Below are 27,931 nucleotides of genomic sequence, written 5' to 3'. Positions count from 1 at the left end.
GTACACTAAAACGAGAACCCCTTTATATATATATATATTTATTTATTTATATTATACATCTAATTATTAGGATATGTTCTCTGATTTGTGGCTTCATTCACTTGGTTCTTTTCCTACGTTTCTTTTGTTGTTGTGTTTTTTTACTTATTATGGGCATGAATGGAAGAAGCTGGGCCTGGTGTTTTTTTTCTATGTTGTTATCCCCTCCCTCATATTTTGGACTTAGTCTAGTCTATTAACTAGGACATTTTCATTTTGTTTTGTTCTAAGCACTGGGCCTTGATCCCTCCACTTACACAAAAATACAAAGTCAGCCCAAGCTAATGCTAGTAATATGTTACATTGTAATAATTTGTTGATTCAATTACACAATATATAACAATTATTTTAATTGGGTATTTTATAAGATTAATGTTTATTTTTCATATAATTAAATTTATAATAAAATATTTGAGAGTATAAAAGTTATATAATTAAATTTCACAATAAATAAACATAGGCTTACAATATATTTTTAGTTTCCAAAATTTAAGGTAAAATTATTTTTGATCCCTTAAATTTAAAATTATTATTTTTAATATCTATAATTTTCAAAAATCTTGTTTTAGTCCCTCGGGTTATCAATAACATTTGAAAGTAATAGATTGAGACAGTTAATGTGATATTTTCACTGACATGGACATCAATAAATAAGCTTTATGTAATAGTATTATATTTTACATATTTTGTAACAAAATTTAAATATAAGAATTAAAATAAGATTTTTGAAATTACAGGAACTAAAAAGACCAATTTTAAATATGAGAAACTAAAAATAAATTTAGCTTTAATTTGAGAGATTGTCATAAATATATTTGAATATATTAAATTATATTTTATATTTACAAATAATAATTTAAATATTTATGTAAAGTTATCTTAAATTGATATTTCAAAAAATAAAATTAAATCTAGAAATTAAGATAAAAAAAATTGAGAGGTAAACAATTAAGAATATGAAATATATAAATAAAAAATTAAAAAGAAGATAGTTTGAGATGAAATTGATATTTTTAAAAATGAAAATATTAAAGATAAAAGTTCATTTATAATTATTTCAATGTACTTTCTATCTTGTTATCATGGAAATCTCATGTTTTAAATAGTATTTAGTATTTAACAAATTGATAATTTTTATATTTTTTCAAAAATAAATTAAAAAAATAAAGGTTTGAGGAGCACTCGAGTACCCTAACTAGTGGATGTTCATTACATCGTTTTATATCAAAAGTATTTTTTTAATATCTAAATTACCTATTTGACACAAGGAAAGAAAAGAGAAAAACATAAGTGTGATAAGTAATATGATTGTGATGGGTAGAAAGAGAGTGATTGAGATCTCATATAGATATATGTTGAAAGGGAATTGAGATCCTCTCTATTTCCTTTTCTTTCAATTTCTTTCATTACTAAAATTTTAAAAGTACACATGTAAGTCATCCTAAAATATGCACCAACTTCATCAATTCTATTTTATTGATTTTTTAAAAAAATATAGGAAATGAAAGAAATGTTGAGAAAAGGAATAAAGATGATCCATTTTCATTGAAAGGAATGGAGGCAATTGCCCTCACATATTTTTTCTTTATTTATATATATTTAATAAAATGAGGGTTCAAACGACATCGGTGTAATTTTTACTAAGTATTACACCGTTCAATGAAATTATATTAAATATAAATTTTGTAAATCCAACCGTTGAATTATAACTTCATTCACTTTACATGTTTATATCTAATTTTGTTAAAATTGAACAACAACTTGAAGGTAATCAAAATATTCATATTTTATTATATTTTGAAATGTATATATTACGTCAATTTTATTTTATAAGAATGAATTATTAAATCATCTTGGATTAATATAAAATTTTTTATATATATGATTTAAGAGTGAAGAACTTTCAATCTAACTGTTAGATTTATAAAATTCACATTTAATATAAAATTATTGGACGATGTAATACTTAGTAAAAGTTATACCAGTATCATTTGAAGCCTCCTTATTTAATAAAAAAAAAGTATATTCCCCACAAAAATAAGTATTGCCCTTTAAAATGTTTTTATAATGAATATAGAAAATTACGAGATAAAAAAAAAATGAAAGTAAATGAATACTAATTTTATCACTTTTATCATTCTAACTTTTACCGTCTAGTTTTTAAAATGTTAAACAAGTCACACAAAATCACAAATATAAATCTTAGTACAATTTTAATTAAAGAAAAAAAGAAGAAGGATAAATTGTCGTTCTACCCATTAAAACAACTGTAATATATAAAACATTAGGTATTTTGATTTTATTATTTGGTAAAAGCTTATTATATTTTTTATGAAAATATTTTAGGCTATTTTATTGCTCTCATTAAAGAAATTTTCTGGATCCATGACTAACTGAGATGAATAATAAGTGTTAATAAGATATATAAATGGGAGTGTCCAAATTAATATTAGTACTTGTTTAATAAATGTGAAAATGGAAACCTCGTTGAATGGTGAAAGCTTTAAGGTCAAAAGTTTGAGAACGTTGCACCGAATGAAAGGCAAGAATGCATATTGTGGTTTGGAATATATATTAATATTAGTTATATGGATATGTCTATGAAGTGGACTACGTAGTTGTGAGGAGAACCATATGTCTTTTTCTCTGTCTTAATCTCAAATGTAGTAAATAAAGTCAATTCTCAATTTATCATGGCTCCACCCAGCAACGACCATCTTTATTCTTCACTAGCTTTTGACAAACGCAATTCCAATAATGGTTATTTGCAAAATTAGAAAGTAACCTACCCGACCCCACAATTGTACTTATTGGTTAACATAACGTAACGTGCCATTTTATGTTTTACTTGTGCATGACGACTATATAATAATCACCTTAGCCTTAGTTCAAGTTCAACTCACACACGTATTGTTTTCATCCATATCTTGTTGCATGCTGCAAGGTGTCGTTCATTATGATTTTGAGGACTAGGTCTAATGTTTTTATTTCCATTTGGGGAGTTTGTGTCTTGTTAATTTGTTGAGAAAGAAGAAAGAGGACGAAAAGGAATTGTCTTCTCTACAATTTTTTAGTGCTCCAGTTCTCAACTTGCACATACAATTCTATCTTAGCTTGACTTGCATAAACTTTACCCCACTAATTGCGGATCAAATTGCCACGGGATCGATTTGGATGACTAATTAAAAAACAAAATGCATTCCCCTTTTCTTGATTTTTCGGCTTTAATTTAATCAAGGGTCTTAGAATCTTTTCTCTAAGAATCAAAGAAGTTTGAAACTGATATTAATATTATATATATATATATATATATATATATATATATATATATATATGTGTGTGTGTGTGTGTGTGAGGGATCTATTTATTCAAAAAGTAAGTTGAATTAAATTTATTCAACTCAATAATTCATATTCTATATTAAATTTTAATGGTTCAACCATTAAATTAAAAGTTCTTAGTGTATAGATCAAGTTTGTGAATTTTTTTAAAAAAATTAAAACTATTTTATATTCAGTTTTATTAATCATGAAAGTATTTTATATGTTAATTGAAATTAACAAAACAAAATCAAACAACTCTCAATTTTTTAACAAATTTACATATCTGATCTATGTATTAAGATTTTTTAATTCAATGGTTGCATCGTTAAAATTTGATGCAAAACATAGATTATTGAGTGAAATAAATGTAGGTGAATTTACTTTTTGAATAAGTATATATATATATATATATATATATATATATATATATATGTGTGTGTGTGTGTGTGTGTGTGTGTGTGTGTGTGTAGCATGCTGAAAAGGTACAACAACGACATGCTTTAACTCTCTCGGCTACCACGACTGTTGAGGTGATCAAATAATGACAACCATTAATCAATTTAACAAATGTTTTGCTACTCAGTGTGTCTTACATGTACATTAGTCTCGATGTCCTCTACAACCAAATTAGTCAAAATAGTTGAATTGGGTGTGTTCTCACCTGAGATATTGGTCTGGGGATGACCTCTTTGATGAGGTCAGTGAATCTTCTCTGCTTCATACGCTGGTTGCTCCAAGATGGGGGTGATGTTTGTAAAAGAGACTCCGATGCTTAAGTTAGTCCTTGTAGGTGTGTGAGTCTCGTTTATGTATAGTACACGTACCTCGGTCTGAATTAGAATTTTTTCCTTTAGGCGAGGATAGGGTTGATTATGACCCAAAATTGGTAATGGCCCAACTGGTTATGGGCTCGCGCACATGACTGATGTCATAGCGTGATTGGGGCTGACCTGGAACTCGGTACCTGATGTGGACAGTACAGGGTGATTACTACATTTGTTATGGTTATGACATCATCAACAACAGAAGTGATCAAAATGGTCTAAGTCAATTTATCCATGTACATGTTTACCCTATTTGTGATGCCTTCGACATTCTTAGTTGTTAGGGATGTCGAGATGGTCATCATGATTATGAATTGGAACCCTTATAAGGTGGGTTATGTGACTAACAAAGAAAATAAGCATAATTAAGAGATTAACTCGTGAGTAGTAGTTGTATTACCTTATTAATAATTAGGAACTAAAATCTACTAAATTCAAACTCATTATGATTAGTATAAATAGTTACATAAATCAAAATAAAATTATTATTCATTTATTACTCATTTAAATATTTGAGTCTCACTTGACTTCAATGTCGAAGTACCTTTTGTAAGTATTCCACCCTTCAGAATTATCAACTAGCAAAGAGTTAAAAAATTCATCAACATACCCTCAAATAGATATACATACACATATATCTACATACATATTTAGTTTAAATTATTTTGTTTTTATTAGATAAGGGAGTTTCAACTATTTATCTACTAATTTTATCAATAAAGTTTAAATTTGTTTGCATATTTTCTTATTTCTATATTCAATTTTAAAAGTATGTCTCAAATTAATAATTAATAAAAATATCTATTGTTATCTGTCTTTTTTTTTTTTTAAAAAAATTGTTTGTTATCTTAATTCATCTCATCTATTTTTCTTTTATAATGAAAACTTTAAGTCATGAATTAGATTTGGCTAGAATTCACTAAGGTCAAAACATGAAACAAAATTTTATAATCATCAGAGATATTTATAGATTATCTATCTTTTCTAGTTGAACATTTATCTAAAAATTTTAAACACCAACTCATTCATTTTATTTGCTTGTATTTATGTTTTGTTAGATCAGATCCTCATTCATACTATTTTTTTTCCTCTCTCTCAAAGTGGAGGTGTCTGAACCTCAGTCCAAGAATTTTTTCCTTACATCATTACTATTTTTTAAATCATTACTTGAGCTCTAAATTTCTTGTCCTATACATCTTTTTATTTAAAAAAAATAAACAGTTGTCTAATATTCACTAGTGTAAAACAAGTATTTCATATTAAAAAAATGTTTATTCAATATTATTATTTGATATGAAGTTTTTAACATATTTATGTTTGAATATGATAAAATTATTATAAATAGTAAAATTCTTTCTCAAAATATGACATGTAACTCAACTTCATAATTAAATGTATGTTTGGTTTAGATTTTTAACATGATAAATCAAGTTAGAATAGAAGTTATCAATTATAATTTTATTTTTTAATCATGATTTTTGTTCTAAATCATGTTAACCAAAAATGCATTTAGACTTGGAGTGGATGTTACTACTTAAGTTGGAATGCTTGTGACGTGATTCAAGTGGTTGTCTCTCTCTAAATACCTATGGGATTCCCTTTCTCTAAATATATGAATCTTCTCACACCCCTTAACTCAATTTAACCCTCCAAAACACACATATTTGTCCTTATCCAGCGGGCTGGTGCTCCCAAGTTGTTCCAACCAAATCACCAATACTATAAACAGCAACATTAAAACCTACAAATTAAAGCACAACGCATGAAACCTCAAAACATGGCATCTCCACGCGACACCACCAAAACCATAAAGCTGGTGCGTTACAACAGCAGAGGGAACACCACCAAGCCCCTAAACGCACCCTCCAACCTCATCCTCATCCTCATCCTCATCCTCTTCCTCTTCCTAGCCCTCGTAATCCTCGTCCCCCTCTACATCCTCCTCTCCTCCGCCCTCCACGGCGGCGCCTGGGAGAACCACCTCCGCCTCTCCTCCCTGCCGCGCCGCCCCGCCGGCATGTCGGTGCTGGTGACCGGCGCGGCGGGCTTCATCGGGTCCCACTGCTCCCTCGCCCTGAAGAAGCGCGGCGACGGCGTCCTCGGCCTCGACAACTTCAACCACTACTACGACCCCTCGCTCAAGCGCGCGCGACAGCGCCTTCTCTCCGAGCACGGAATCTTCGTGGTCGATGGCGACCTAAACGACGCGCCGTTGCTGGCGAAGCTCTTCGACGTCGTTTCGTTCTCGCACGTGCTCCACTTGGCAGCGCAAGCGGGCGTGCGCTACGCCATGCAGAACCCCCAGTCCTACGTGGCGTCCAACATCGCCGGCTTCGTAAACCTTCTAGAAGCTTCCAAAAACGCCAACCCCCAGCCCGCTATCGTCTGGGCCTCCTCCAGCTCCGTATACGGGCTCAACACCAAAAGCCCATTCTCGGAACTCCACCGCACGGACATGCCCGCTAGCCTCTACGCCGCGACTAAAAAGGCCGGGGAGGAAATCGCGCACGCCTACAACCACATCTATGGACTCTCCCTCACCGGATTAAGATTCTTCACCGTTTACGGGCCCTGGGGGAGGCCCGACATGGCTTACTTCTTCTTCACCGAGGCCATTCTCCGAGGCAACCCCATTAACATTTACCAGACGCACCACCACAACGAAGTCGCGCGTGACTTCACTTACATCGACGACGTCGTTAAGGGCTGCCTCGGCGCGCTCGACACCGCCCAGAGGAGCACCGGCAGCCGCGGGAGAAAGCGCGGCGCGGCGCAGCTCAGGCTGTACAACCTCGGCAACACCTCGCCGGTGCCGGTGGGGAAACTCGTTCATATCTTGGAAGCGTTGCTGAAGGTGAAGGCTTTGAAGCACGTGATCAAAATGCCGCCAAACGGCGACGTTCCCTTCACGCACGCTAATGTGAGCTTGGCGCGTGCAGAGTTGGGCTACGAGCCCGCCACGGACCTTGCCGCTGGTCTCCGAAAGTTCGTAAAGTGGTACGTTGGTTATTACGGGGTTCGTTCAGGGCCAGAAAAGGAAAATCACCAACACTCTACTTGATTGCTGCTTTTGCCACTCCTTTCACATGGGATTTTTTTTTCTTTGTGAATTATTAATAATATCGATCGTATATTCTTTGTGTTGCCAGAGGTTATTGTTGTGGTCCATGTGAGAATGCATGAATCATGACATGACTCGTCATAATAGATCATGAAAACCAACGTATATAGAAGGAAGAGACTAGTGTTCGAGAAATGGAAAGTGAAAGCAAGGACAAGAGCAAGTGTAAATATATAGTAATACCTACTAGTATACATAACCATGCAATACTCACAGAAAACACACAAAATTTATTAATTGTAATAAAGCTGATATGTCATGGTTATGAAATTGTGTTATAATTTGTATTTAGTAAAAATAAAAACATGTACCAACTTGACCGAAATAATAAACTCAATCAAGAATAGAAGATATCGGTATCAAGAGTCAAATAATATTAACATCATACATCTGTCAAATAAAGTCAGAATATCTAAAAATCTAGTCAAATAATATAAGATATCAGTACAACACTCATGTCACAAAGATCGTAACACTTACAGAAGAGATAATCTTGTCGAAAAGTATAGACATTATAAATAAAACACATATTCATCATCAAATATTAACTTAAAAATTAGAGTTTCTTTTGTCCTTCAAGCTCCAAGCTTGAGAAGATTCAACATCTCGCCTAAAGAGGTTGGCTCCAAAATTCTAAGATCAAAACATAATGCGACAAAAAAAATAAAACACATATTCATCATCAAATATTAACAAAAAATATAGCCGCCTCATTCGACTACCCCAACCTCGGCACGGCGTGGCTCGTGTGTCGCGCCTGATAAGCTAATATCGTGATAGACTTATACCTAAGTTGTTTTACCCTGATAGTAATACTATATTTCTGAGTTTAAGTGACAATATTCGAGAAACCATCTTGTTAGGGGTTGACATTTTAATTGATCTAACAAACACATTGGATATGAAAATGATCTGTTTGATTCGATAGGGTCAACCCACTTAGACTATTAAGATGTGATAGGAGATTTTCTTAAGTGAATGCGTGACGATGAATTAGTTGTGATGTATGTATATGATGTGGTGTGAGTTGATATTGTTCATATGCATGGTATGAATATCTTGTATGGTATGATTATGGTCGATGTTTGAATTGCTTTGGTGTTTAGCTTTCAAATATGCTGGTGTGTTTGTTGATTGTAGGCATGACAATGGGGCGAGGCAGGGCAGGTTTTATGTTCCCTGCCCCTGCCCCCGCCCCCAATACTTATTGGAAATAAAATCTAGGTACCTATCCTCACCTCCGTTGGGGTTTGGGTTTCCGCGCCCCGCCTCCGCCCCTGGACCTTTTTACTTTATTTCTAATAAATATGAAAAATTTTAAAAAACAAAATAAAAGAAAAGCAGGATGGAGACTGAAGAGATGAAGAGGAGATAGTTATGGTCGCGTGAGGTGAGGTTCATGACTCTAAGAAAAATGAGACTAGGGTTTCTAATTTTGGTTTATATATGTAAGGGTAGTTTTGTAATTATATTATTAAGCGGGACGGGTACAGGGGCGGGTATTAACATCCCCGTCCTCGCCCCTAATTTTGCCAATTGGGGAAAACCCAAACCCAAACCCGGTCAACACAGGTTTTTCCTGTCCAAATCGGGGCGAGTACCCATAGGGTCAAGTTAAAATATCATGCCTAGTTGATTGTTGTATGATGTGGCTCATGAGTTGTTGATTGGACAGTTGTTTTCTTTGTGATTGAAACTACAGTGGTCATGATTTTCATGGAAGTAAGGCAGGACTAGCTAGAAGTGAGCTATTGGAGCTTCTGTTGGGCCATATGTTGTTGGCAGTGTAGTCCTTGACTACTTTTGATGATCTATATAGATGTTGCTTGACCAACAACATATGATTCTATTTTCATTATTTTGGATTAATATACACATACATATATTTATGTGTCTGCGCACGTAAAGAGAGAGTTGTACATATATATAGGTGATGTTAATATATTAATCATAAGTATTTATAATAGTTTTTACTATAAATGAGTTGTAAATATAATGGTTATAACAGATCGTTAAATCTTATACCAAACAAATTTATTTTAATTAATATAGCTTATAAACTAATAAAAAGAACTGATAAATTTCTCATATATTTTTTCAAACACAAGACAATATTCAAAACTTTGAAATATAAATAATTGACAATGAATTATGTCTTTTAAACATGTTACTTAAGTTTGATTTATGAATTACGATCACATATTGAAAGTTATGTTTAGGTAAGATTTAAAATTTAATTTTAGTAGTCTTTAGACTTAAAAAATCAATCTTCGAACACTAATCGAATAAAATTTCCCGTGCACACGGAAATTAAACTAAAAACTTTGACACTATACTATATCCAAATTAATACTTTATCAAAAAATACTTGTCTATTTTAGTCTTGAAAAAAAATGACGATAATATCAAAGAAAAAAAAAGACAAGATGATAAGTAAGGTGAACAATGAGGAACATCTTATTAATCAACGACCTAGCTTTAATAATTTAGAGGTAGATAATAAGTCAAGATAGCAGATACTCTCCATTTTTTAAATTTCCTTCCATTATTAAGAGTTTTTAGTAAATGAAAGAGAGATAATTCACACATAATAGATTAAGAATATACGTATTATTTTTTATTTATTAGAATTAGAGGTTGGGTGAAGTGTATGGAATGTAAGCAATCCAGCGCAACTGGGTGAGTCACATAGAACGCCAAAGGACATGGATACTACCATTGATGGAACTAATTGGAACCACAATTACCATTAGTCCTCTAATCCTTTCCCCATTGGCCTACGCCCAAAAGACAAAATAAAAGGTTGCCACCAGTTTATAAATTGATTGGAATCCCTATTATCATGTCTTTTACTCTTTCTTTCCTTTCTGGTCACAATCATACGTTAAACATAAAGATGGGGAAAATATCTGTCAAGGATCCATGTCGTGCCACTCCATCAATGATGGATTTAATTTGAATAAAGTTTCAAAAGCAGAGCCCACCCCATATATTTTAACGTTTAAAACGAGTTTTTAAGTTGTCTTCTAAAAAAGATGAGAGAATGGTAAAAAAATTAGTAGTCATACATAAAAAAAATAATTTTTTAGTAAAAAGTTATAATATTAAGATCGAATCCTAGTCCTTACAATGTTAAACTTATATAATGACTAACAAACCAAAATCAGTACTAATACAATTGATTTATTAAGTTCTATAAATTAAAAAATATTCATTACTAGAAAAATTAAAATTAGAGAGGGAAAAAATCCGTCACTAATCTTCATAAAATCCGTCACAAATAAGTTAGTGACGGAATTTGTGAGGGATTAAAAATCCCTCGCAATTTGTGAGGGATTAAATCCCTCGCAATTTGTGAGGGATTAAATCCCTCGCAATTTGTGAGGGATTGAGAGGTATGAATCCCTTACAAATTGTGATGAATCCCTCGCTATTTGAGAGGGATTAAATCCCTCGCTGTTTGAGAGGGATTAAATCCCTCGCTGTTTGAGAGGGATTGAGAGATGAATGAATCGCTCGCTATTTGAGAGGGATTAAATCCCTCGCTGTTTGAGAGGGATTGAGAGATGAATGAATCCCTCGCTATTTGAGAGGGATTAAATCCCTCGCTGTTTGAGAGGGAGTGATAGGTATGTGACTCCGTCACAAAATCCATCACAATTTGCGACAGATAAAATCTGTCACTAACTGGGTTGTGAATCCCTCACAAACTGGGCATCTTTGATGACTAAATTTGTGATGAATAATTGCGAAATTTGTCACAAACCGTTGTACTGAATGAAATCTATCGGTGATAAATAAAATCCGTCACAAATTGCAAATTATTTTTTCGTAAATTTGTAAAGAATATATTTTTCTCCTATAATTGTGATTAACAAATAATTTATTAATTAATCAAAGAAGTTGAATTTATTGTGTAATTGTTTAAAAAATTAACAAAATAAATAATTAAGAAAAATTTCTCAATTCTATAAAAACATGTAACTAAATACAAATAATACAAGAAAGTCAAGCATACCATAGATACAAATAACACCAAATATAACAAAGTATCCCTAATGTATGATAAGTACTATAGTAAAACTTAAACATAACAAATTATAAGTTTAAAGCATAGTAAACATAATAATAAAAGATAATGCATCCCTAAACATCTATATCATGATCATCATCTAACTCATTATCATCAGATTGTACTGTGTCAGCATCATGTGTAGGAGGAGGTTGGTGAGGACGAGAAGATTGAGAAAACATCTCCATAAATTGCTTCAGCTGCTCACGAACCAACCGAGACTCTTCCTGTGAAGCACGAATCAAATCTGCATGGCTTTGCAATTGTTCTTTTAATGATTTGTTTTCTTCAGACAAATTTGAAATAAGATTTTTCATTTGTTGATACTCAGGAGTTGAGATACCCTCTAAGAATGTAGAAGAAGAAGGTTTATACTTCCCAGCCTCTGAACCTAAACCAAATATTCTTCCTTTATCGTTCACACTACCAACAACATCATAGAAAATACTATTTTCAGATTGCACACTAGAGGCAGCATGATCTCCCGATAACTGTTATGACTCTCTTTCAGATAACCGTCTTCATACTCATTCTATAAAAAGAAAAGTAAGAAACAAAAGTATATAAACATTAATAATGACAATAGAAGATCTCATGAATGTCATGAATGATGCAAAGAATCATGCAAGAAGAACACACAAAAATACTTAGTAAAAAGTTTAAGATGTAACTTATGAGCAACACATCACTAGATAAGTATGAATTGCAATGAAATTAGTAACTTGTAAACCTAGATGCAACACCACATACACATGAATCTCATTGAATTTAGCAATTAGTAAAGTAAGATGTAGAGATGATAGCACTTCACATTACATGAAACTAAAATTGAGCACAACCAATAAGGTGAAATGATTCTATGTTCACATAATTCAGTAAAAATTTCAAATCATATAAAAAATTTACATACTATAAATGGTATAGCTTGCAATTTTGAGACCATTAATTGTAACCTATCTTAATATGTCAAGTCGACAGTGAAGGACAGAACATGACAACTTTGATAGTACCATAACCATTGTTGAAACATAACCATTGTTCTGTCTCTAATATAACCATTATATGTCAAGTCTTGCAAACATAATCATTATTATCTCTCTAACAGAATCAATCAAGTTCTTCATAATTCAATATATATAAAATTATAACTTACCGCTATCTTTTCTGCCTTGGAAGACACCCATGTATTCCCGTTTGCTGTCTTATGGGTCTTTTGGAATAGGTCCCAACATGTTGGAGTCATATCTGTAGATATTTTCTGAAGGAACAAAGAGTAATATAGTTTAATTTTAAATTTTGCTCCTGAAAAGAATAAGTAAATATTACTTACCAATCTCTTAAAATGCTCAGAAGTAGGAATGGATCCTCCAGTATGCAATGAACCATCAGAAGAATTTCTATTATTAGCATTAGTCATTGACTTATGTTTCCAATTCTCATCATTCCATTTTTGTTGAAGTTCTACAAGTTTTTGCTTTGGAATCCAACTCCCTTGATCAATGCCTCGTCGCACCCTATACATAGCATTTGAAAGCCCTTCAGATGCTTTATGGTCAAATGCTTTTCTTATTTGTGCATCATGATCAGGCAACCACTTGAACTTTCTCTACATCAAAAATTTATAAAATATTATTTAAACAATGTGCAATTTAATGCAATGAAAAATATAAAATGGTTATTATAATATTTGTAGTTCTTTATACCTGAAACTCTTCAAACCACATGTTTGCCACACCTTCATTAGTGCTTTTAACCTCTCCATATGATTCCCATGACCCTTCAAACTTCCCTTTGATTATTCTTGAAATTTCACGTGTAGGGTGAATTGGTGGGTCGAATCTATAAAAATAAAATAGAAGAACTAAAATAACTTATAACACGAAACATGTTTATATTGATCTAAAAGAAAATAATTATTCATACTTACGTGTTTTGTGGACCTGGGCGAATCCAAATACGTCCATCAGAGTCAAAGCTTCCAATTTCTAAAGATGGATCAATAGAGGATGATGATCCAACAATTGGACTACCAGTAGCATCAATGGAGGGATTTGTTTGTGGTCTTTCAATGATATTTGGGAATTGTGTTAAAGGAACATGAGGGGTAGGTATAGACTGGTTAGTTTGAGGAACTAAATGTGGTTGGGAAGTGGAAGTAACATGAGGGGTAGGTGTAGCTTGGTTACTTTGGGGAGTTGTAGGTGTTTGGGAGGTGGAACCATGTGTAGGTTGTGTAGTACAATGAGAGGGTTCTCCAATAGAATGTATTGGCTGAGAAGTAGAAGGTGGTGGCACAATGGTGGTACCTCTACCTCTCCCTCTTCCCCTACCTCTACTAATACCTCTACCAGTGCCTCTCCCTCTTCCTCTATCAGTCATGTTATTGCTCATAATCTATACACACAATGTAGAACATTAACAAATAAAGTTTATTAAGACATCAATAATAAGTTCAAGATTAACAAATAATATCTACTATATAGTAATATATGCATATCCACAACAACCACAAGATTATGACATCAAAGTCTATTAATGCACACATATCAACAACAATTACAACATTACTTGATGTGAATATGAAACATGAAATTAAGTTAATTCTTCTTCTTCTATTACATAAAAAAGTCAATATGAAACATGAGATTAAGTTAATTTGAATCTATATCTTCATAAGTTTCATCATAATCGTCTTCATTACTTGATGTCAATTGTATGTCTTCTTCTTCTTCTTCTTCTTCTTCTTCTTCTTCTTCTTCTTCTTCTTCTATGTCATTTGGAACTTCCTCTACCATGCCCATACTATCAACAAGACTTTGTTGAAAATCATCATTTGAAACAACTAAAGGCACTTGTTGTAGATCATCATCTTGGTAAGCAACATTTGTTTCAAATTTATCATTTTCTAATGATTGAATTATATTTCGTGCCTTGGTTTTTATGACACCAAACCAACCTTGTTATCCCTCAGGAAAGGATGTAAAATACACTTGTTCTGCTTGTTGAGCTAGTATAAAAGGATCATACGTATGATATCTCCTAGATTTTTTAATTTCAACATTGCCATAAATATCTATTTTTGTCCCTTGAGAACTGGAATCAAACCAGTCACATTTAAATAAAACCAACTTCTTGTTAGGCCACCCAGTGTACTCCAATTCACAAATATCAATTAACAGTCCATAATAATCATTTTCCATTACTTCATATTGGCCTCCTCGCACACAAACATGATGGTTTGTTGTACTCATTCCCTCATTTTGGGATTTAGTTACAAACTTGTATCCATTGATAGCACAATTAGGCCATTTTGTGACTTTTCTAATAGGGCCCCATGCCAAACTCCTTAAAAGCACATCATCAATTGCATTATCAGGGTTAAGCACCTACATTTGATACTTTGTTAGTCAAAGCTATTAAAATAAGGTACCTTGTTTGAAATAAAATAATTATTTCACGTACATGTGTTTTAAACCAAGTAGAAAAGTTCATGGAAATTTCCTTGTGTAGGTTGGCTTCATTTATCTCAGGGTCCAATTCCCGTAACAAATGCGAGTACATACTGCATATCCAAGATTAGGATTTAATCATTTTTAAGTTTGATTTAAATTTATAACACAATGTTTATATTAAATATACTCACTTTAAGTAAGGAACCACCTCTGGACAATTTAAAAGCACATACAAATGTGCAACTTCCATTTCCTTCTCTTCCAAGGTAGAATTGATACGTTTCCCAAAAAGACGACATGGATAATTGAAAATTGACAATGGAGGATATGAAGAAGATTGTTGACCGTCATCATTTCGTGACACTCTTGTTCTCCTTGATGGAATATGGGAAGGATAATAATATGATGCAAATGTGGACATCTCCTCAAGTAAATATGCTTTACAAATTGAGCCTTCCACATAAGCTTGGTTTGTAACTTTCTTTTTTAACGATCCTATAAACCTATGAAAAAAATAAGTCTTTAAATTCAAGCAAAAAAAAATAAGGATGTTGTAATAGATTTAATATTAATAATAACTAACCTTTCAAATGGATACATCCATCTATATTAAACAGGGCCACCAACTCTTGCTTCATATGCTAAATGATTGGTAGATGTTCCATTGAGTCAAAAAAACTTGGAGGGAATATTTGTTCTAGTTTGCACATTATGATTGGAATGTTATCTTGTAACACGCACAACTTCTCTTCTGAAAGCAAGGACGAAGTAATTTCTCTAAAGAATTGACTAAACTCGGTAAGAGTGTTCCATATAGGCTTAGGCAACACTTTGAATGCGACTGAAAGCAAACGTTGCATAAACACATGACAATCATGACTTTTCATGCCAAATAACTTTGCTTCCCTCAAGTCAACACACCTACTCAAATTGGAAGCATAACCATCTGGAAGCTTGAGACTTATAACCCATTGACAAACAGCTAGTCTTTGTTGTTTGGTTAATGTATATTGTGCCTTTGGCTTTACAAGGTTCCCATTCTTGCCGACATGTAGTTCTAAACCTCTACGCTTACAATGAACTTCCAAGTCCTTTCTAGATTTGATAGTATCCTTTGTTTTTCCTTTGGTATCCATGACTGTGAACAAAATATTGAGAAATACGTTTCTCTCAATGTGCATCACATCAAGATTATGTCGAAGAAGATTTGTCTTCCAATATGGTAATTCCTAAAAAATACTTCGTTTTGTCCAATTGTGCTCTTTCCCATAGCCTGATGGATTTTGTTCTTGGGATTCTTCAATACTTGGTAGATGTTGTACCCTTTCCCATATTTCTTCACCACTCAACCTTCGTGGAGGAGTTGGAACCTCAACTTTGCCTTTTGTAAATGAAGTCTTATTCCTTCTATATGGATGATCTTGTGGTAAGAATTGACGATGGTAATCAAACCATGATGTCTTTTTACTACATGCAAGGCTAAACCCTCTATTATTTTCCATACAAATTGGGCAAGCAAGTCTTCCCATTGTCATCCAACCACTTAACATCTCATAGGCTGGAAAATCATTGATCGTCCACATCAAAGCTGCTCTCATCAAAAAATTTTGCTTCAAGGACACATCATAAGTCATAACTCCATCATCCCATAGCATTTTTAATTCATCTATAAGGGGGCGCAAGTACACATCAACTTTATTCTTTGGGTTGGTTGGCCCAGGAATTATAATGGTTAAGAACATGAACTATCTTCTCATACACAACCACGGCGGCAAATTATAAGGAGTAACAATTACAGGCCAACAAGAATAAGTCCTACCAGTTTTGTCGAATGGAGCAAAGCCATCACCACACAACCCTAATCGAACATTTTGAGGCTCTTGAGCAAAATCAGGCCATGTTTCATCAAAGTGTCTCCAAGCTTCTACATCTGAGGGATGAGACAAAGAACTAGGCTCTCTTTGATGAGTATGATGCCATTTCATTTCATGAGCTGTTTGCATTGAAGAATACAATCGTTTCAACCTAGGAACAAGCGGGAAGTACCACATACTTTTAAGTGGCACTACTTTGTCCTTACCTCGTCTTGTAAAACGTTTATATCGCTGCCTTTGACAAACTTTACAATTTTGGAGCATCTCATTTTCCTTGTAGTACAACATACATCCACTTGGACAACAATCAATTTTCATACTTCCTAACCCCAATTCAACAACTGTTTTCTTTGCTTGGTAAATATTTTTAGGAAAACGATTGTCATCTGGCATTATATCCCCCATAAATTGCATCCATTCATTAAAACATCCTTTGGATAAGCCATAGTCTGTTTTCAAAGTTAAGGCTCTTAAAGAAGCAGACAAAACAGAATATTTATCACAACCATCTCATAAAGGAGATTGTGCATCCTTTAACATTTGAAAGAATTTTTGTGCCTCTACGTTTGGATCTTCCATCATTATGTTGTTGTTGTCATCATCATGTTGGTCAAGGTGGGTGCCAATTTCTGGTCCAGCAGCATCCATGACCAATTGTTGATAATTATCAAACATTTCCCTAGGCCCATTACTAGCATAATATGATTGATCTGCAACCATAGGAGGAATTGGGGGTATTGGTTCACCATGATTTGTCCAATGATAATAGTTAGCCATTAATCCTTTCTTGCAAAGATGCACCCTTACTAAGTTAGGTGTTTCATATCTCCTACACTTACATTTCTTACAAGGGCACCTAATCTTCCCTTGTCCAATATCATGTTCATCGTGTTCCAAAGCAAAATTCACAAATTCATTAATTCCGACAATAAATTCTTTTGTGATACTTCTATGACAATCCACTCTATTATCCATCCACCTTCTATTTTCACGAATATTCATTTCTGATGCATATAATAAGACAAAATTAATTATTATAACAATTTTAATCTATTTTCTCCTGTGACACTCCTGTGAGCATTAAATGAAATTTGTGTATATATATATATATATATATATATATAGAGAGAGAGAGAGAGAGAGAGAAAAGAGATAGAGACAATGAGGGGTTCACTTCAACAATAACACTTAGTGGAGTTACTCCACTCAATAATAACACATACATTAGTCAGTTACATAGAGGCATAGTATATATATATATATATATATATATATATATATATATATATATATATATATATATATATATATATATAAATAAGGTTTTGAAAATATAAGTTTTGTGTATCTTAAGTTTTAATGAGGAAACTATTGTTTTAAGAGTCTGGTAATTGATTACCTATAGGATCTACGGTAATCGATTACACATTTCTTGTAATCGATTACCAGACAATGAATTACTTATTAAAAAGTGTTATGGTAATCGATTACCCGTTTCTTGTAATCGATTACCATACAATGAATTACTTATTAAAAGGTTCTCTGGTAATCAATTACCCGTTTATTGTAATCGATTACCAGACAATGAAAATTATATGTTCAAAATTTACTTATTAAAAGGTTCTCTGGTAATCGATCACCCATATGTTGTAATCGATTACCAGCAGATGAAAATTTCAAAATTTGAATTTAAACTTTATAAAATTAACAAGCCATCGAGTTTAAAATTTAAATTCATCTTTGTATCTAAGAAAAACTTTATAAAATTTAAGATCATCAAATTAGTACAACTCAAGCATAAGTGTAAGTTAGCAAGATGTTACATCTAAATTAATTATTAAAAAGATTAAAAATATTTTTTAAAATTTATTGTAGCAATTACATTCAATTATGCTAGGAAAGAAGAGACACTATGTGTTTGAGTGTTTGTCTATTTTTAAAATAAATTAAAATTAAAATAATAAACTCACTTGGTTTTTTCTTTTGTATCTTCGTCTGAATCCTCTGTTGCAGTAGTGCCAGTAATGTTATCTTCCCAAAAGATTCCTTTGCGTCTCCGAAAAAGTCTTTCACTTTATCAAGAACGGTTTTTAGTTGATCTTCTGTTGGGAGCTTGAATTCAGAAAAACATAATATATTAGTGGGAGAGTATCGAAAATTATTTAATTAATTAGAAAGTATACATAATGTGGACTATTATCAATAAATCCTATCTCATATATATATATATATATATATATATATATATATATATATATATATATATATATATATATATATATATATATATATATTGAATGATGGAAAAGCATTATGATACATTTACGCACCACTTAAGAGGAAGGCCCTTGTATTCAAATCAAATAGTGTCAACTCCAGGGGGAAGCGCGGTGCTGAAGTGAGGCTTCAAAAGCGAAATCAACAAAGGCAAGTTGCCTATCCTGGAAAGAAACAGAATAAAAGAATTACAAAGTATCAGATTTAATATCAAGTAATTAGCAACTGTACCATTTAAAACAGAGCCCCAAAGCTCCACCTGATCAGGATGCGACATGTTCATGACATTCTTGCAATTACCATTTATTACATATGCAGCCTGCAGCAGTAAAATCAAAATTCATTTAAGAATGGTTAACTTAAGATTAAGGCTTTAAATAGTGCACTATAGAAAGTCTATCGGTGCAGAACAACCCCTGCCCACTACAGGAGCTGCCATAGTGGCGCTGTGTTGATTCCAACAAAGTCTCTTTGCCTCTCATGCAATGCAAGTAGATGTGTTTATTAATCTATTAACAATACCATTTACAGTCATTGGTAGAAAAAAGTTATCTCTTGAATTAGTAGTGTCATTAAATGTAACCACTATTTAAATCATTCAATTCAAAGGATTTTTTTATAATAAAATTAAATTTATGACATTATTCATGTAATACCTTAACTACTTTTATTGGTGTTGATTAATTAGTAATTTGTTTCTTAAATAAAGGATTAGAGGGAGTACTATACTAATTTATGAGAAGCAGAGTTACATTCAAAATTGTTTAGATGTCAAAGAATCCAATAACAATTTGTATTAATAGGGATTAGGATATGCTTGTTTATAAATTTTCGAAAAATTAGGTAGTTAGACACATGCAGACTTTGGCAGGGAGTCATCATTTTAGACAAGCAAGAAAGTTTTTCGGAGAATCATTTGGTCTAGTGGCATACTAATTACCATCGAAGTAATATCATTATTCGAGAGAGATGTACAAAAAGTATATAGAAAAGTGGAACAAAACATTTTGGGAAGCTTATGAAGGTAGTATACCTACTACTGATTTTCAAAGATGTCATTCCTTATTATAGAACCTGCAGTACAAAGGCTGATAAGGAAGTAGTGGTCCCAATACTGGGCCAGAGTCAGAAAAGGCCTACAATATGGAGGGTTTATTCTAGATGGCATAAGGGCCTAGTGGAGAGTTAATTATCTTAGGTGGAAACTAGAGGGAAGAGAGATCATGTGGGAAAAGGATTATTTAATAAGCTGATTGGAGAATAGGGGATCTGTTATTGGAAATCACAGTTTGTTAGGCCTTTTGCTGGGCAGAGAGTGTTTTCTCTGGGGAGATTAAGCTCTGGTTTCTTTCTTTCAGTTCTATAATAGCTCAAGCTCTCTTCAATTCAACAAAACTCATTTTATTCAATATTTTGTTTTCTGGTTTCAGAATTCAGAATTATTCCAAGATCTGGAGACTATAAATCATCATAGATTCCATAGAGAACTCCTTATTTGAAAGCAGTAATAGGTTCTTCCTTGGGTAGTCCACAAAGGAAAAAACTTGTATGCAATTCCATAGGTCCAATTGATTTTGTTCTCTAATAAGAATTGAAATTTCACCTCAATAATCCACGTTGACATGTAATGGAAACCTTTATCATGCAAATTACCAAGGTAAAAATCCAATTCTTATTAGACAACAGCACCAAAAGTACCTATGGAACTACATCTAAGTTGTGTCCTTCCACAAAACCCATATATCCATTAACCTTTATAATTAAAACACATTTTATAGCAGCCAATTATCACAGATATTTTGGTCCATTACTCCATTAGCATCATTCCTTTCTTCCCAGCAAACCATCATTACCTTGATACATGCTCAATAAACCTTGAAACAACCAAGTTCCACTACTGATATCCATCCAAAACCATAAACCTAGCCCTTGACATTGTAGTTTCCTTAATATCGTATATGCCACACCAATAAACCATGTAAAGGACTCACCTTCACGCTGTCTTCACCTTCACAGGGAAGCAACAAATTACTTGGATATCCTCTAAAGTGTACCTACAAATCATAAGATACAGATTGATTGTAGCTAGCATAAAAATGTTGTAATAAATCCCTCCTAATTTCTTTAAGCAATCTTACTATTTCATTTTAAGCCCTACTCCCCTTCCCCTCCCAAAATCAAAAAATAGCTCATAGCACATGGACCTATATTCATTTGATAAGCAGCAAACGAAAACAAAACAAAAATCTTTACCGTCAAATTCCACGGCCTCTCTTGGCTCCACGCATAGAAGATCAAAAAGAACACCAGTGGGTATATACCTGCACGAATCATGAACAAATTGGTGAGTGCAACGCGATGCGAGAGTGAAAAAAACATCGTAGACGCACCACTTAAGAGGAAGGCCCTTGTATTCAAACCAAATGGTGTTACTCCAGGGGGAAGCGTGGTGCTGAAGTGAGGCTTCAAAAGCGAAATCAACAGAGGCAAGTAGCCTATCCTGGGAGCCAACAGCTGAAAGCGAAGAGTGTAGCAGAAATGAGATGAAAACCTAACTTAAGAGGAGGAGGGAGAGTGCGTCTACGATGACTTAACAAAAAGAGTGTGGGATTGAAGTGAGATGAAAACCTAACTTAAGAGGAGGAGGGAGAGTGGTTCAGATTTTTCAGGGGCGCGGGAGGGAAATTATTTTCCTATTTATTTTCAGATTTTTTTTAAAACACTTTTTTAAACAAATTCTACATTAATTTATTAACTATAGTCATTTTTTAACTAAGTTATTTAATTTTAATTTTTACAATAATTTATTTTTTATGAATTAACTAAAATTTTGAAATATATTTTTAAAAAAAATAATTTTTTAGTCAATACGGTGATTAAAAAGTATTATAATAAATAATTTTAATTATATTTTATCACGTTTTAATCAAGTGAGTGAATGATAATAAATTAACTAAAATTCTAAAATATATTTTAATTAAAAATAATTTTTTGGTAAATACGGTAACTAAAAAGTATTATAATAAATAATTAAATTAAAAAAGAATAAATTTTATAATGATTATTTTTTTAATGATGTTAAATTAAATATTCTAATTATTTTATAATAAATTAAAATGAAAATATAATAAAATATGTTAACTGATATTTTAAATAAAATATATTAAAATATTATAATCAAAAGAAATTTAATATTAAATCAAAATTAATTACATATTTGTATCAAAGAAATTGCTCTAGATTTTAGATTTTATTTATTATGTTTTATAATAAATAAAATCCAATATTAATTACATATTTGTATACTTTATCTTTTAATCAATAATTTTATTGAGTTTTGCTTATATATATATATATATATATATATATATATATATATATATATATATATATATATATATATATATATATATATATATATATATATTGGACAAGATAAGAAGATAAGGAAAATAATCCTTATCATGTGTGTTTGGATGAAAAATATTATAAATTTAAAGAATTTTAAATTCTTACTATTTGAATTATTTGATGCTATGAAATTAGAAAGACATTTTTCAATAAACAACTAAATTAGTTAATTATTATTTATTTTATATTTGTGGACATTATCTTCTTATAGTTATTTTAATGAGTTTTATAGAATGTTTTAAAGTTTTATAATAATTATTAGTATTTTAATAATGAATATTTATGGAAATTAATTTTTGTAATATTTTGATTTTTAAGTAGCCAGAACGGGCCGTTCTCAAACTGCAACGGGCCGTTCTAGACTACTAAAATAGCCTATTAAAACTAAAGCGGAACAGGCCGTTCTAACACATAAATTTATGATCAATACGCAAATACAGAATGGCCCGTTCCTATAGTGGAACGGGCCGTTCTAAACTAAACTACTAAAATAGTCAGATGTTTATTCTATGGATTAGAGTGCTCTGTAGGTTCTTAAGAGAACCATGAGAGAAACAAACAAACTATACAAGTTTATATTTTGCTTTTTGATTGTTCTGTTGTATTTCTTGTTGCATGAGATGTATGAATATCTATTTAATTCCACAAATAGATGAGTTTTGATTTGAATTAAACATGTTTGATATTTCAATTATGAAAAAAATTAGGTTATTCAATTTTTATTATTTGTGTTATGGTATGTGGGGGAGAGGGTGTCACACAAATGATATATAGTTATTCTTAATAAATTAATAAAATATATATATTATTATTTTTATAATATTATTGATAAATTAATATCAATAATATTATTAGTATATTTATAGATAAACTAATAATTTGATAAATATAACTTATTATATATTAATATACTTTTACAAAAATATAAATATATTAATTATAAATATACATATCTTATCTACTATATTTTTATTTTTGTAAAAGTATATTAATATATACTAAGTTATATTTATCAAATTATCAATTTATCTATAAATATACTAATAATATTATTGATATTAATTTATCAATAATATTATAAAAATATAATAATAATATTATTTGATCTATGCATTATTTGATCTATGCATTAAAAATTTTAAATTGAACAGTTTGATTGTTAAAATTTAATGTTGAACATAAGTTATTGAATGAAGTAAGTCTATGTAAACTTACTGTTGGAGTAAAAGGATCCATATTCATATATTAAATTAGGTTATCACATACCATTATATACACTTCATGTCTTTAAATCTTTTAATAAAAAGTAAAATTAATAATTAAAATTTATTTATTTATTTCTTAAGAATTGAGGGTTATAATATTATCCATTATTTTGGAGACAAAAATCAATTACAAGATGACGTAATATATTTTCCCTTAATTATTTTTCTTCCATTCATTATCTCAGTCTCTCTGTCTCTCTCTATATATATATAGACAAACAGGTTATACTAACACTGATACCGGGTGTAACTTTTATATATTAAATATTACACACCGCTTGATAATTAATTATATTATGAATAATAATATATATATTTAATTAATCTTTATTTATATACTTACCTTTATAATTAACAATCTACTTATTTCTAATTTTTATATATAGATTCATTGAATTTTTAAATATAATACTCATATATTTATACTCATTACCTATATTTTACAGATTTACTACTTAAATATAAAATTCACAATATTAAGATACTTGAAAACACAAGATCGAGTAATACTTGTCATATTAATAACTTTCATGCAAAATAAAACATTTCCATTTTTTAGGTTGTGCTTATTTCTTTCATAAATCTAAATTAGATTATTTTATAAGTTTGCTTTTAAGCATAAAAATTAAGAAATTAAAGGATATTATTTTATTAACAAAAAATAAGAAATTTTTAATTTTTACCTAAAAATTTAAATTTTAAAATTAAAAATTATGAAATTAGAAAGATATTTTTCAATAAATAACTAAATTAGTTAATTATTATTTATTTTATATTTGAGGACATTATCTTCTTATAGTTATTTTAATGACTTTTATAGAATATTTTAAAGGTTTTTAATAATTATTACTATTTTAATAATGAATATTTATGAAAATTAATTTTTATAATATTTTGATTTTTAAGTAGCCCAAAATGGGCCGTTCTCAAACTTGGGCTTCTACGCCCTTAAGTAAAAAGAGTTGCGCCCTGACTATCAGCTATAGCTTTTGGCCTAGTGGCGTACCATGGTCATGTAATCGATTACCAGTATGTGTCTGCTTGACTTCAGGTATATAAAATTAGAAAGATATTTTTCAATAAATAACTAAATTAGTTAATTATTATTTATTTTATATTTGTGGATATTATCTTCTTATAGTTATTTTAATGACTTTTGTAGAATGTTTTAAAGTATCAGCTATTGGTCATGTAATCGATTACCAGTGCATGTTTGCTTGTTCTGATATATGTAATCGATTACAGAGTAGTGTAATCGATTACCAGTGCTAATTCACTTATCTGTAATCGATTACCATGTAATGTAATCGATTACCAGTGCCAAAAATGCAAAGAATCTCAAAGGGTGTAATCGATTACCATAGTCATGTAATCGATTACACGACTCCTCTGCACTTAAAAAAGTGCAGTTCGTCTTCTTCCTCACGAAAGAAAACCCAAAACCCTCCGCGCCCTTAGATCTTCAAATCCCCATATCTTCCTCAAATCTTAACCAAATTGAGCCCCGTTTGTTCCATTCTTCATCGTTTTCAAGTCTCTTCAACTCTACCGATTGCATTTTTCAAAACAAACACTCAAATGGCAGAATCATCCAAACGTCATAAGGGTTCTTCGTCTCGTTCAACCACCGCCAGGCGCCGCCAACAGCCTCCCTCCGACGACGCCCCTACTCCTACGAATCCCATTCCGTACGCTGGACGTGCTCTCGCTCTGTTCTCCACAGAAGAACAACGAGATAAGTACTACCAGTTATTTTCTGAGAGAAATATTGTTGATCCCAAATATATCAGTATTGATTTTTTTGAGGATGAATCTTTTGAGTGTTATACGATTTTTAAGAATTCTGGGTTAGTAGATTTTATGGCTATGAAAAACCCTGTTTATCCAGAATTAGTTAGGGTCTTTTACAGCAATTTGGAAATTAGGAATGGAGTTCTTTACAGCGAGGTTAAAAAGATTCCAATAGTGATAAATCAGTCTTTGTTCCGGGATTTATCAAAATTAAAAGATCAAGGTACTCTGTTTGAGGGCACGATTCCGGATACATGGAAACCAGAATATTCCCATCCCAATGCCCGAAGTATGATTTGTGTGGATAATGTTGACATGACTGGAAGATTATTGGCTGGCTCAATGAAATTTGATTATAGAATCATGCATTACATAATTGTTCGGGTACTGCTTCCACGCACGACTAACCTTGCATAGGCTTCAGAAGAGGACTTAATTTTGATATGGGCTCTAATCACTGGCCAGGAATTTAGCTGGGCTCATCTGATTAGGAGTCGAATGAAGAAGGCCTTGCGGGTTAATGCTTCTCTTCCATACCCACATTTTGTAACTACTATTTTGGAACATTTTAAAGTTCCTTTGGAAGATGAAACCTGGGTTCCAGTTAAGAGGGTCTCTGAGATTGGAGCAAATGCAATTGCTTCTTTTGGGTACAAGAAAACACTGGACAACACCTGGGTCAGGAAGCGGGATTTTCAAGCAGTAGACACTGACGATCGAACTCCGTCACCACCTCCTCAAGATCCTTCATCAGCACTTCTCTCGGATGTTCTCAATGAAATTAGAGATCTCCGGTTCTATGTTGGTGAACGTTTTGATTCTCTTGACACTCGCATGACTCGTCTTGAGGACGAAGTAAAATCTCTTAGACGCCCTTCCGAGTAGCTAGTTGACTTTGATTCTGTTATTTGCTATTTTAGTTTATCTTATGTTTTGGACTATTTTTTAGTCAATTTCTGGATCTTTGATTAGTATGTTTTAGATTAATTCTGCTCGCTTGACTCTGACTATTTTGCTCATAGGACATATTTTACTTTTGTTTCTGAATGGTGTTTGTTTATCTTATTCAATTTTTTTTATATATTGTCTCATTCCTTTTGATGTTGCCAAAGGGGGAGAGAAAAGGAAAGAAGGGTCCTGATCAAATATTAGATATTTTGAATTGAACAATTTAATCTGATTATTACAACTGTCTATTTAAAGTCAAATTTTTACAATATAAAAATTAACATCAAACAATGATTTATTAAGGGGGAGACTAAGGGGGAGTGATCGATATACACTGTTTTATGTTTCTTTCCATCTAAAGTATGTTGTCATCATCAAAAAGGGGGAGAATGTGGAAGAACGTATCTAAAGGATTTTGATGATGCCAAAGAAGTTAAAGAAAACAAGAGGTCAAGTTAAAGCAAGGTGACCAAGAAACAAAAATTTCAAAATATTTTAGATAAGTCTTGTCAACCTAGCTTAATATGTAAAAAGAAATCTTTAGAGATATTGCATAAAGTTTTTGGCCATTTAAAATAAAGAATTTCAAAGAAAACCCAAATATGATTTATATTAATAAGGTTTTGAAAATAAAGGTTTTCAATATTTTAAGTTTTAATAAGGCAATTATTATTTTTAAGAAACTGGTAATCGATTACCATTAAATGTAATCGATTACCAAAGGATGAATCTCATATGTGCACAGTCACTCTTAAAAACGTGCTCTGGTAATCGATTACCCATTCCATGTAATCGATTACCATAAGATAAAATTTTCAAAATTTGAATTTAAACTTTACAACAAACTAAACCGTTGTAATCGATTACCAAGTGTTGTAATCGATTACCAGAGCATTTGTGAAATTCTTTGAAATAGTAAGATTTCAAATTCTCCCAAAAATGTAACACTTTGAAATTCCTCATATTTTTTTCCCCTTATTTCACTCATATATTTTATCTTATATCTTCATATTTATAATTATTGAATATTCAAAAATACTTTATAAATTATTAAATATTATCTAAATTAATTTTTAAAATTATTAAATATTTAAAAATTGGTTAACATTTTTTTTTATAAAATTTTATTTAAAAATCTCAACATATAAATATATTTTTAAAAGCAATTTTATCATGATAGAATCAAATTATCATATCCAAATTAACAATTTAAAATTTAAAAAAAATTGAATTGACTTATCCAAACAAAATATTTTAACAATGATAGAAATTGAAATGAAAGTAATTCAAATACCAAGAATTTCAAATTCCTTGAATTTGTAAAATTACTCATCCAAACACACCATAAGGGAATGCAATTGTAAGAGACAATTATATGAGTAAGATGTTTATTGTATGGATTAGAGTACTTTGTGGGTTCTTAAGAGAACCCTGAGAGAAACAAATAAACTATGCAAGTTTATATTTTGTTTTTTGATTGTTCTGTTGTATTCCTTGTTGCGTGAGATGTATGAATATCTATTAAATTCCTCAA

At 31.5% G+C, this 27,931-nt stretch overlaps 3 protein-coding genes and 1 pseudogene across 4 annotated transcripts; 1 reads left to right on the top strand and 3 right to left on the bottom strand.

Moving 5' to 3' along the window:
• The first annotated feature begins 5,766 nt into the window (after positions 1 to 5,766).
• LOC109808487 (UDP-glucuronate 4-epimerase 6 pseudogene) lies at positions 5,767 to 7,334 on the top strand (annotated as a pseudogene).
• A 4,036-nt stretch (positions 7,335 to 11,370) lies between these two features.
• On the bottom strand, positions 11,371 to 15,134 carry LOC145954489 (uncharacterized). Of its 2 annotated transcripts, XM_083068784.1 has the most exons (4): positions 14,081 to 15,134; positions 13,307 to 13,773; positions 12,710 to 13,218; positions 11,371 to 12,637 (listed from the first exon to the last, which is right to left on the bottom strand). In XM_083068784.1, exons 2-3 carry the CDS (start codon positions 13,768 to 13,770, stop codon positions 13,077 to 13,079), a joined length of 606 nt encoding a protein of 201 aa, XP_082924910.1. In that variant the 5' UTR covers positions 13,771 to 13,773; positions 14,081 to 15,134; the 3' UTR covers positions 11,371 to 12,637; positions 12,710 to 13,076. The 2 variants fall into 2 exon arrangements, with proteins under 2 accessions (XP_082924910.1, XP_082924911.1); XM_083068785.1 differs by lacking the exon at positions 14,081 to 15,134 and having other exon boundaries at positions 13,307 to 14,002.
• On the bottom strand, positions 11,454 to 12,901 carry LOC145955151 (uncharacterized). Its single transcript, XM_083069860.1, has 4 exons — positions 12,710 to 12,901; positions 12,533 to 12,637; positions 12,390 to 12,425; positions 11,454 to 11,870 (listed from the first exon to the last, which is right to left on the bottom strand). Exons 1-4 carry the CDS (start codon positions 12,899 to 12,901, stop codon positions 11,454 to 11,456), a joined length of 750 nt encoding a protein of 249 aa, XP_082925986.1.
• LOC145955150 (uncharacterized) lies at positions 14,340 to 16,486 on the bottom strand. Its single transcript, XM_083069859.1, has 5 exons — positions 16,072 to 16,486; positions 15,573 to 15,969; positions 15,023 to 15,334; positions 14,842 to 14,941; positions 14,340 to 14,765 (listed from the first exon to the last, which is right to left on the bottom strand). Exons 1-5 carry the CDS (start codon positions 16,484 to 16,486, stop codon positions 14,340 to 14,342), a joined length of 1,650 nt encoding a protein of 549 aa, XP_082925985.1.
• Positions 16,487 to 27,931: the final 11,445 nt, after the last annotated feature.

This window comes from Cajanus cajan, chromosome 2 (genome assembly GCF_000230855.2).
Source record: "Cajanus cajan strain Asha chromosome 2, NIPB_CcT2T_4, whole genome shotgun sequence".
Taxonomy (NCBI): domain Eukaryota; kingdom Viridiplantae; phylum Streptophyta; class Magnoliopsida; order Fabales; family Fabaceae; genus Cajanus; species Cajanus cajan.
Note: the sequence above shows the minus strand (reverse complement) of the source record. Positions and strands in the feature narration are given on the sequence as shown.

What these genes read in the sequence shown, in the direction of transcription:
- LOC145954489 (XM_083068784.1), bottom strand. Translation starts at nt 13,770, where the DNA reads ATGAGCAATAACATGACTGATAGAGGAAGAGGGAGAGGCACTGGTAGA. An exon ending in CGCCCAGGTCCACAAAACAC is followed by an intron (nt 13,219 to 13,306) that starts GTAAGTATGAAT and finishes TTATTTTTATAG; the next exon opens with ATTCGACCCACCAATTCACC.
- LOC145955150 (XM_083069859.1), bottom strand. Translation starts at nt 16,486, where the DNA reads ATGCTATGGGATGATGGAGTTATGACTTATGATGTGTCCTTGAAGCAA. An exon ending in TTGCTTTCAGAAGAGAAGTT is followed by an intron (nt 15,335 to 15,572) that starts GTGCGTGTTACA and finishes TTTTTTTCATAG; the next exon opens with GTTTATAGGATCGTTAAAAA. An exon ending in CTACTTGGTTTAAAACACAT is followed by an intron (nt 14,766 to 14,841) that starts GTACGTGAAATA and finishes TATCAAATGTAG; the next exon opens with GTGCTTAACCCTGATAATGC.
- LOC145955151 (XM_083069860.1), bottom strand. Translation starts at nt 12,901, where the DNA reads ATGTATAGGGTGCGACGAGGCATTGATCAAGGGAGTTGGATTCCAAAG. An exon ending in CTGAGCATTTTAAGAGATTG is followed by an intron (nt 12,638 to 12,709) that starts GTAAGTAATATT and finishes TTGTTCCTTCAG; the next exon opens with AAAATATCTACAGATATGAC. An exon ending in ATGTTTCAACAATGGTTATG is followed by an intron (nt 11,871 to 12,389) that starts GTACTATCAAAG and finishes GAGTCATAACAG; the next exon opens with TTATCGGGAGATCATGCTGC.